The 9612-nt window shown below is 31.9% G+C and overlaps 2 protein-coding genes across 3 annotated transcripts; one reads left to right on the top strand and one right to left on the bottom strand.

Annotated features, from left to right (window-relative positions):
• The first annotated feature begins 627 nt into the window (after nt 1–627).
• Nucleotides 628–6887, top strand: LOC125060278 (SET domain-containing protein SmydA-8). Its single transcript, XM_047665096.1, has 8 exons — nt 628–905; nt 1137–1344; nt 1757–1955; nt 2309–2433; nt 2905–3131; nt 3483–3646; nt 5708–5900; nt 6557–6887. Exons 1-8 carry the CDS (start codon nt 782–784, stop codon nt 6787–6789), a joined length of 1473 nt encoding a protein of 490 aa, XP_047521052.1. The 5' UTR covers nt 628–781; the 3' UTR covers nt 6790–6887.
• A 105-nt stretch (nt 6888–6992) lies between these two features.
• On the bottom strand, nt 6993–9095 carry LOC125060279 (zinc finger CCHC domain-containing protein 9-like). 2 transcript variants are annotated; one of them, XM_047665098.1, is made up of 5 exons: nt 8840–9095; nt 8200–8757; nt 7846–7967; nt 7469–7576; nt 7133–7167 (listed from the first exon to the last, which is right to left on the bottom strand). In XM_047665098.1, exons 1-4 carry the CDS (start codon nt 8975–8977, stop codon nt 7567–7569), a joined length of 828 nt encoding a protein of 275 aa, XP_047521054.1. In that variant the 5' UTR covers nt 8978–9095; the 3' UTR covers nt 7133–7167; nt 7469–7566. The 2 variants fall into 2 exon arrangements, with proteins under 2 accessions (XP_047521053.1, XP_047521054.1); XM_047665097.1 differs by having other exon boundaries at nt 6993–7167; nt 7846–8757.
• Nucleotides 9096–9612: the final 517 nt, after the last annotated feature.

The raw sequence follows: 9612 nt of genomic DNA on the forward strand, positions 1-9612 counted from the left end.
AAATTATTATAATATTGTCTGTCACTTAGGGGCTGGACCACGTAGAATTTAGGACAGGTACATAATCAGTGTGGCTTAATCATAATACAATTTTAAATGAAAACAATGCTATTCTTAGTTCCAAAAGACGTTTGATTTATGAGTACAAAGCATGTTTAGGCATAAAATATTCGCTTAATCATCGGCAAACTAAATTCCAAAAATTATATATTAGCTTTATCCCGTGGGGGGAAATATAAATACAACTTTTTTTATTATTACTTTTTTATTCATGCACACGTCTTGTTTTTGTATTTTTATGGAATAAAATAAAGATATATATATATTATTATTATATTACGGTACACAGTAGTACTTAAAGTAAATCAACAAACATAAAAACAAATATACAACAATAAAAAGTATTTTCTATGTTTAATAATATATATCTTAACTCTCTTGTATGAATCATGGAAGTTAACATATATACTTTTTCTCAACACATATTCTTGACAAGTAGCACAGACCCAAGAAAAATCAAATTGAACAAAACTCATAACTAAGCTATTAAAATGTGATACAGTAATTCCCGAGATACGTCAATTTCATTACAAATTATAGAAGTTTAGCTTATCCACAAAATTGGATCTATATGTTGCTATACCGCTAAGCATATAAAGATAGAGTAGTGAAATTTCGGCACCATTCTCGACGCTTTGAGATGTCTTATTTTAGCTGCGCGGCCGCAAATACGCTGCAATCGTCATTAGCTTAACTAAAGCGAACTGAAAACAATATCGACATGGAAAAACATTGCGATATATTAGAAAATGAAAAATTCGGTCGTTATCTAATTGCTAATAAGGATTTGGATGCCGGTGAAATAATATTTACAGATACTCCTTTTGTCTTTGGGTCAAAATCAGGCAAGTGTTTCAAGCTAAATATTACTGGGCTATACCGCACTACGGAATGTGCAAGCCTATTTGAATTTCTCTCGTAGAATGTAGATCTACTTATATAATAGTAAGTAGTAGGTAGTTTAGTCCGAAATACCGAAATAACAACAGGATTGCAATGCTGATATCGTAAGTAATTTTAAAGTTGATTTATATTTGCATATAATATCTATTGCATCTCATTTTGTTATTGCTTAGATACACCACCTCTTTGCCTGGCCTGCTATTGTCCAGTCGAGAATACAGTATGCTCTCGGTGTGGGTGGCCTATTTGCAGTGAAGTTTGTGAGAAGGCAGCGCAGCATCAAGCAGAGTGCGATGTCTTTTTGGGTGCTAAAGTCAAGTTTCAGCCACCAGAAGATTGGAGTGCACCGTCTCCACAACTGGACTGTATCACTCCCTTAAGGTATATTTCGTCCAAATAGTTGATATTGCAGGAACGTAAAATTTAGTAAACGCGTGTTTTACTCATTGAACATCTAAATATAGACCTGTCAAGAAGATGGATCTTACGTCTTAAAATAAAATAAACCGTTACCAGTAAATGATGGTTCATTTAATGTGATTAATTTAGAAGTCTTGGGATTGGTTTTCAGAAAAACAATGTTTCGGTTTGGAGAGGCAGAGCTTGTTACTTCAAGTATTTGTCAGAGATTGTATTTGGATTTTTATCCGTTATGTGTCTTACAAAATATTTATCAATGGTTCTCCAAAAAGACTTACCTTAATAAATACCTATAGATGTTAAATCTTATTTATGTTATTTGTTTGTTTTACTCTATTAAGATATTCATGATACTCGCGTTTTTGTATTTCAGAATGCTCATAGCAAAGGAAAAGAACCCTGATCGCTGGCAACAGGAACTAGATGTAATGGAAACCCATACAGGTGAAAGAGTTAAGAGACCATCATGGGAAGCTGACCAAAACAATATCGTAAAGTTTTTAATTAATCACTGTAAACTCGGAGCAAAATTTAGTCACGATTTACTAGAGAAAATCTGTGGAATATTGGCGGTGAGTATTTTGATTTTACGCGATATAATCGTCTACCTTATGTTACTGAATACTTGTTCCGTACTTTATTATACACTATATTGAAGATATCCTACATAAAAAAGAAGTAACTTTAAATAAACATATTAAGTACAAATGAGTCTCCCATCTAAATCTATTATTAACGGTGTGTTGATTCAATTTTTAACCGGTTCGATTCCTAGCTTAGTAAACGTAATTTACAAAATAATTGTATGTCGCTTTCTTTGTTTTAATAAATAAAGTATCAGCTATCCCCAATTACTATACACCTCCAGTAAATTTAATGTGTATTTGCGCCGATATATCTACAGGCGTTATTATATAATTCCCAGGTGAATGCAGTTGAAATACCCTCCAGAGGCGGTTTCAGCTCGCGCGCCATATATCCGTATTTGGCCATCGCAGCTCACAACTGTGTACCTAATATTATTCATTCTATTCAATATGATGATTTGACGTATGTATTTAATTCATATATAAATATAACGGTTAATTATGTTTGCACCAAACAATTAGAAATATTCTTCAAAGGCACGTAGAGTATTGAGAGTGTCCATGGGCACTTCCATCAGATGAGCCGTGAGCCGTTTACCCCCGTTCTATAAAAGTATTATTAGTATTGTGTAAGTGATTTATTATATTGTTTAATAAGAAATATTTACAAATGCGTAGAAGGTTAACCTTTGTCATAAAAAGGCATACTTACTCGTTCAATGATATAAAAATCCAATAGGTACGTTTTGAACGACTCTTATAGTTTCGTTTAGACGAAACTTTTTTTTAAAAATGTTTCCTTACAACGTCTAAAACCGAAAGTCCTATTATTCCACGACTAAGATTGAGTAGTTAGATATTATATTAAACAAAACACGATTGCCCTTAATGTTTACTAACATGACACAATAATTCTAATTTATAATTGATATAGGGTTCTAGTCCGCGCAGCCGTACCAATAAAGTCTGGCGAAACTTTATACCTAAGCTACACACACGCTCTGTCACCAACTATAATTCGACGAGAATATCTTTTGGAATCTAAATACTTTAACTGCGAATGTCAGCGGTGTGCTGATCCGACAGAGTTGGGGACGCACCTTAGTACAATCAAATGCAGTAAATGTGATAACGGCGTTATATTATCCAGCAATCCATTAGGTATGTCTTAGACTTGGTAGTAAAGATTTTATGTTGTTTCCTAAAATATTAAATAAATTGATAGCTGCGTCGGTTCTTTGTAACTTCTAATATTATTATTGAGTTTTTGTAGCCTATTTCGATGTAGTTCTTTCCATATCCGTAACGTTGCAATTTGAGTCAAAAACACAATATTACAGTCGGGAGCGCTTTCGCTATTAAAGATACTAAAATTTGGAGGATAGGTTTCTAATCATTTTTGAAAAATTCTATAAAAAGTTCTAATAATATTTTATTTAAACTCCGGGTTTCATAATTGAATTTTAAATCACAATTGATGCTACTTTGTTTGGTTATTTATTTCTATAACAGATTCTGAAGCACAATGGAATTGCACAGACAAAAATTGTGGATTCAAAACATCAGCGGCAGCTATGCGAAAAATGTTAACTGTTATTCAAACAGAAGTAGATCAATTGGATTCGTTGGAACCGGGTCCTCTAGCTATTGAACAAAGAGAGGCATTCATTAACAAGGTAGATCGTTATTCTATTTTACATTTTTAACGTGTACACTTGGGCAATTTTGTTTTTTTAGTAATCAAAATCTGCTACAATACACAATAGGTATATCAGTAGCGGAACAATGGTAATAACAGGGTCTATGAACCCAGATTCGAAAGAGGGCAACCAGTGCTACAGCCCCGGGAATCTACACTTGATTGCACAATAAACTATTTATTATTTTTTCTCCATTTATTTGGAAAATAATTTGGGGCCAGGGGCCTCCTTTGTTGCCCCGAAACCTCCAGAACGATCCAGCATTGTCTAAGAAGTCGCAAAATAAATATTTTGTGTTATATTTATTTAACTTCTTTACGTCTTCGTCTCTCTAATATTATTTACGATATCTAACAGTAGTATGGGAGTCTTTAAAAAATGGTGAGACTTTAGGATTATTCGATGAATATATTTATTTATTTATGCTTTATTACCTTATTCACAAACATACACATAACAAAAGTACAAAAAACATGTTACAAAAAGTTATAAGGCAACGGGCGGCCTTATCGCTAACAAGCGATTTCTTCCAGGCAACCCTAATGTGGAATAATGAAAAAGAAACACCGACAGAGGGTAGAGAGTACAAGAATTACAAAAATTTTTAACAAAAAAAAAAACTCAAAATAACCCGTTGCTATATCTAAAAAAAGTAAAGTCTAAAGGAAAATAACAATAATAATAAATAAAAGTATGTATAGACAAAAATTTAAAATACAATCAAAAGGTTATCAGAGTCAACAATAATTAATATATATAAGCAGAGGCAGCTAATTACGAGGCAGAAAGAAAATGATCAAGAAGAAGCTTTTTGAATAAATTTAAGGACTGAGCCCGTCTAATGTCAATTGGAAGAGAATTCCATAGCAGAATACTTTGCACAGTAAAGGAGAAATATAATTGAGTACAGTCAAAAAACTAAAGTCAAGAAGAAAAACATACTAGGTATTAGCAGTGGCGTAGCTACCAAGGGGCTAGGCGGGGCAGTGCCCCGGGGCCCTCAAGCTCAGGGGGCCCTTGAATCCTCACCAGAAATCTCGATCGTTCTGAACTTTTGGAAATTTCTCCCATTTTCAAAATAAATATGACAGTTTGCAACCCCACTTTAATCAAGACATTAATTTGAGAGAAATTCAAAAGTTATGCCTAGGGAATTCCCCTAAATTCTTTCTGTAGGTTGGCAGTGTTGCCAATTTGACGGATAGTGATATGTGCATTTTATTATTCATCGATGTGCATTTTATTGTGAATTTGAGTTAAGATTTTTTTTTTGAGATCGGTTAAAAAATTCATGCTGTATCAGGAGTAAGTAAGCTAATGTCAATAAACTTTTTTGTACTGGTCAATATAGTGATTCAATTTTATTTGATTTTACCACTCATATTGATGTCCGGTAAAGTCAATAAATCGTGTCAAATCTAAAGATTTCGGCACTTTTGACACGATTATTCCACGTTCTTGGGGATTAAAACGGTCGATGTTTATTTTCAGTGTATTTTACATTTGTTCACTACGCAATTTTCAACAACAAAATGAAATGAAATGTCATATAAAAAAATAAACAAATTTTCTCTAGTGCCAGTACTTTTGCGCCACCCAGTATAACGCGAATTAGATAGCAATTGAAAACAAAACCGCATCAAGCCTGGATTTAAACGAAGTCATTGATACTTTTGCGAAAACTAAAGCTAGGAAATATTGTAAATCTAATTGTTATTTAGTCAGTTGGTAGGCCCGACCTTTATATAATAGACCCTTGAATCTTCTGTATTTCATTTTATTCGCCAAACCTACATCAAGTTTTAATTGTAATTTATGTTGTTACTATTTAATATTTTTATTACCTGCCCTGCACAAATAAGAGCTTACGTAGCTTAGCATTTTTAAATTATTTGTATATTTCATATATTAATTTGATAAAACCTAATCAGTTTACATAGCAGTGGGGCCCCATTTTTTAATTTGCCCCAGGGCCCTTGGTCACCTAGCTACGCCACTGGGTATTAGTGATCATTAAAAGCTTTATTTAATTTTCAGTACAAATCGGTATTCCATCCTCGTCATTCGGTACTTCTATCTGTCAAATACACTCTAGCTGAGCTATATGGCCGAGTTGAGGGTTACACTATTGACGAGCTGCCTGATCTGATGCTTGAGCGTAAAGTCGAAATGTGTCGACTTGTTCTGAACACCTTGGACGTAATTCTACCAGGGGACACAAGAATGCGAGGTAAGACACGAACTGCAATGTATAATCATTTCCCCAAGGGCTTAATCCCAGGACTACTTATTACACGTATCACTGCCGCTTCCAAACCAAATGTCATAGGTTTATAGTTCGTAGAATAATAACTTTAAATTTTAAACACACACAAATATACCGCATAAACTTTGCTTATGCCAAACTTAAAAATTGAGTTCTTCTTCAATGTACTACTGGATTCAGGACGTAATTTTCTAGGTAGTAATTTTCTTTAGAGTACAAAAAAAAATAGATACTGAGATTTGTTGCTATCAGCCTTACGATTCTGTAACTCACTTTTCGAACTCACACAGCGGCGGTCGCGCTCAAATCAGTCGTAAAGCAGTCATTTTACGATTTGGCATTCTAAACACTAAATTACAAGCTCCCTCCCTATAATTTTATAGAAGGTATTAAAATTGAAATTAATTTTCAAAGTTTCCTATAGTGACGTTAACAAAGAACAAATCTCTAATGTTTTATAATCATGACTATGAAACACATTTTGTTATAATAAAAGCATTTTATTTAAAAAAAGCCAGAGTGGAACAAATATTTTTTTTTTAATGTGACTTCCAATATTCTCCTTTTTATAATTTCGCCTTTGTATTACTGCGTGTGCAATATATAGTTTTTTTTTTCAGGAATTATGCTATATGAGCTACATGCACCACTTATGTATTTAGCAAGGAGTGAATTTGGGTCCGGTTTACTAATAAAAGAACAACTTAAAGAGAAACTCCGAGAGCCATTACAATGCTTGGCTGATGCTGCAAGAATCCTTCAAAGGGAAGATCCTCAAAGTCCTGAAGGAATTATAGGCAATATTGCCTACCAATCCATGGAACAACTTAAACTTAGTTTAGAAACCCTATGAAACGTGTTCACTAAAGCGTTGGAAATGTATGTTTGAATTAGTTTCAAAGATGTTGTTGGCTTCTATGTTTTGTATTAGATTTGTTTTCATAGGCAGAAGCATTATTTTATTTATTACTATGATCTATTTTGTGTTTGATACTAACAATATTTAAATTATTGTAATGTTAATTAGAATATTCGTTTTTTTCTTAAACAAAATCATTAAAGTTATTAAATGTTTTATTTAATGCTTTTTTTACATAATCTAGAACTTTATTTTCTTGGGTTTTTTTGTTTCTTGCGCTGATGTTTGTGTGGATTGACCAATATCTTCTATATTATCAGTACCATCAAGAGTTGACAACTTTATTGAAGTGCTTTCTTTTTTCTCAGCCACCTATAATTCAGATTTAAATTATGTAAAACATTTGTCAAGTCTTCCAGTGCAACCTTCGTCAAGAAAGCACTAATTAATCATAGTTGATTAATTTAGTATTTAATAGAGTAATAAAACTACATTTTATTTTTTAGTAGGATTAAATTTCAAAATTGATAGAAAATCTTGATTTTGACTTGATAAAGCCACTGATAAACTAAACTGGGTTTAATTCGTAAAATATTTTTCGACCTAATTAACATCCATAACAATCAAAGGAGGAAGGAATAAATTGTTATTCTATTTGTAAATGTTAACTTACAGTGGGACAATCCTTGCGCAAGTGTGTGACATCACCGCATAACTTACAGCAACCACCATTTGGATAAAGACCCTTGGGATTATCTGGGCACTGCCTAGCTAGATGACCCTGAAGAAGAATTATTTTTGTAGACCTTTTTGTATTTTGTCACCTGTATAAAGTGATCTTAAAAATCTTACTCATCTTAAAAATTTAAATTAAAAAAGTTAAAAATAACTGGCTTGTTAAAATGTCTGTTCAAAGTTGTTAGTTTGTTGTAATAATAGAAAGATTTTTTATCCTATGTAACAAATATACAATATATACACACCTAGATGTTTGGGTAGCTATGTAAAATAAAGTAATTAGTTTATGTAACTATAATTTAGTTTACTTACGGTTTCTCTACAAATAAAACAAGTGGCAAATCTGAATTCCTTATCTCTCTGTACTTTACACTCATTCTGCCTGTGTTCAGTTGAACCACATTTAAAGCAAACACCATCTGCTGAATCAACACCTGGAATATTTGATCTTAAGTCAGGGCAGTCTGATAAATTATGCCCTCCTTTTCTGCAATTATAACAAACATCTCTCTTAACCCTTGCAAGAGCTTTCTCTGCCCTTCTCCTTTCCAACTTAATTGTTCTTTGAACTTCACTTTTAGGTATACCTTTTTTGATCATACTATTTTTAAGTTCTTGTAACCTTTCAGCATCTTTTTTCATAATAGGAAATCCATCAAATCTTACCAATTCAACATCTTTGCCATTTATAATAAGTTTAAAACTCTTTTCTGTTATTTCTTTTCTCCGTACAGCTTTATCTCCATGTTTTTTATTTTTCTTTGTAGATTCCACATTTGATGGTTGCTGGTTAAGTTCTTGGCTTTGTGCTACATTAGATTTACTACTAAAATTTTGTTTTTTTTTATTCTTCTTTTTTTTGGTATTTTCTACAATTTCGGTTTTATCTAAATCGTTTGATGTAATTACATTTTTCTCAGAATTTTTAAATTCTTCAACTGAGCCATTATTTATATCATGAGATGTTGTTACATTCTCAGAAGTAATTTTTTTGTTCTTCTCCTTATTCTTCTTAACTTTTTTAGATAAAACTTGAGGTGCATTATCATTTTCCAAAACATTGTTGCTTCTTTTATTTTTCTTCTTTTCTACATTTTGTGAAGCATTTTCGTTTTGTGTCTTTGCTGATACAGTTTCAGGAAAGTCACACCACTCTACCTTGCGTTTTTCCACCTTACGTTCTTTTAGAAAGTTTTCATAATTGTCAATCCTTTGCTGTTCAGCCTAAAAATGTATTGAATTATATCAGAGATATAACTATAAGATAATGAATTACCCTATAATAAAATAGACATCTTATACATACCTCTTTGCGTTTTATTGATTCTTCGTTATCTGCTTTCGCCTTTACCATTTGTTCTTTCATCACTTCCCATGGTGTCCCATCTTCTGGATCTTTTAGGTTAGAAGCTTTCGATCCTTTAGCACGCGCAAAACGTGTCATTTTAAAATGCTACTACTATATTTTAAGTTTTGTAATTGAATAAAGAAAATTGTAGACTATTGTTTTATAATTTTTATTAAAAGACAAAATTCAAATTTCAAACTACGTATTTAACTTAGAAGTTAGAAATCTGAAAAAAAAACACAAGTCAAAACATTAGATCAAAATTAATCACAGATCAAATTAATGTTTAAAGTTACAATTTATGACACAACTTATACAGACCATCGAGGAAGGAATTATTATCTTTGGTAATATATACAAACCTTTATGTCAAGTTATACTTCAACTTCAAAGGCAACATTGCCTTCGAATGCACAGACTACAAAAAACCTCTTAAATATACCAATATAATATTATTCAATAATAATTATTGTCATGCGTGTATTTTTATTGTAATATGTATTAAAGAAGTAATTTATTGATGTATGCATGTTATGAGCTTATTTTTTTATGTAGATAGATTTAATTTAGTAACAATAAAGTTCAAAATATCCAGTTACATTAATATAATATGCTATTAGCAAATTAAAATATTTTTTAGCTTTCGTTCCCGCTAAAATGCTATATATAAAAGAAAATAGAATTGTGCTTGCATTTTAAATTTTAATCAAATCTAAGATTACAATAAACAA

The sequence above is a fragment of the Pieris napi genome, chromosome 21, assembly GCF_905475465.1.
Source record: "Pieris napi chromosome 21, ilPieNapi1.2, whole genome shotgun sequence".
NCBI classification, from domain to species: Eukaryota; Metazoa; Arthropoda; class Insecta; order Lepidoptera; family Pieridae; genus Pieris; species Pieris napi.

Bases quoted from the DNA above. Each gene is read 5' to 3' on its own strand.
- LOC125060279 (XM_047665097.1), bottom strand. From the start codon at position 8,977: ATGACACGTTTTGCGCGTGCTAAAGGATCGAAAGCTTCTAACCTAAAA. The intron at 8,758-8,839 runs GTATGTATAAGA...ATACATTTTTAG, and splicing joins AATCAATAAAACGCAAAGAG to GCTGAACAGCAAAGGATTGA. The intron at 7,577-7,845 runs GTAAGTAAACTA...ATTCTTCTTCAG, and splicing joins GTTTTATTTGTAGAGAAACC to GGTCATCTAGCTAGGCAGTG.
- LOC125060278 (XM_047665096.1), top strand. From the start codon at position 782: ATGGAAAAACATTGCGATATATTAGAAAATGAAAAATTCGGTCGTTAT. The intron at 1,956-2,308 runs GTGAGTATTTTG...TATAATTCCCAG, and splicing joins AAATCTGTGGAATATTGGCG to GTGAATGCAGTTGAAATACC. The intron at 3,647-5,707 runs GTAGATCGTTAT...TTTAATTTTCAG, and splicing joins GAGAGGCATTCATTAACAAG to TACAAATCGGTATTCCATCC.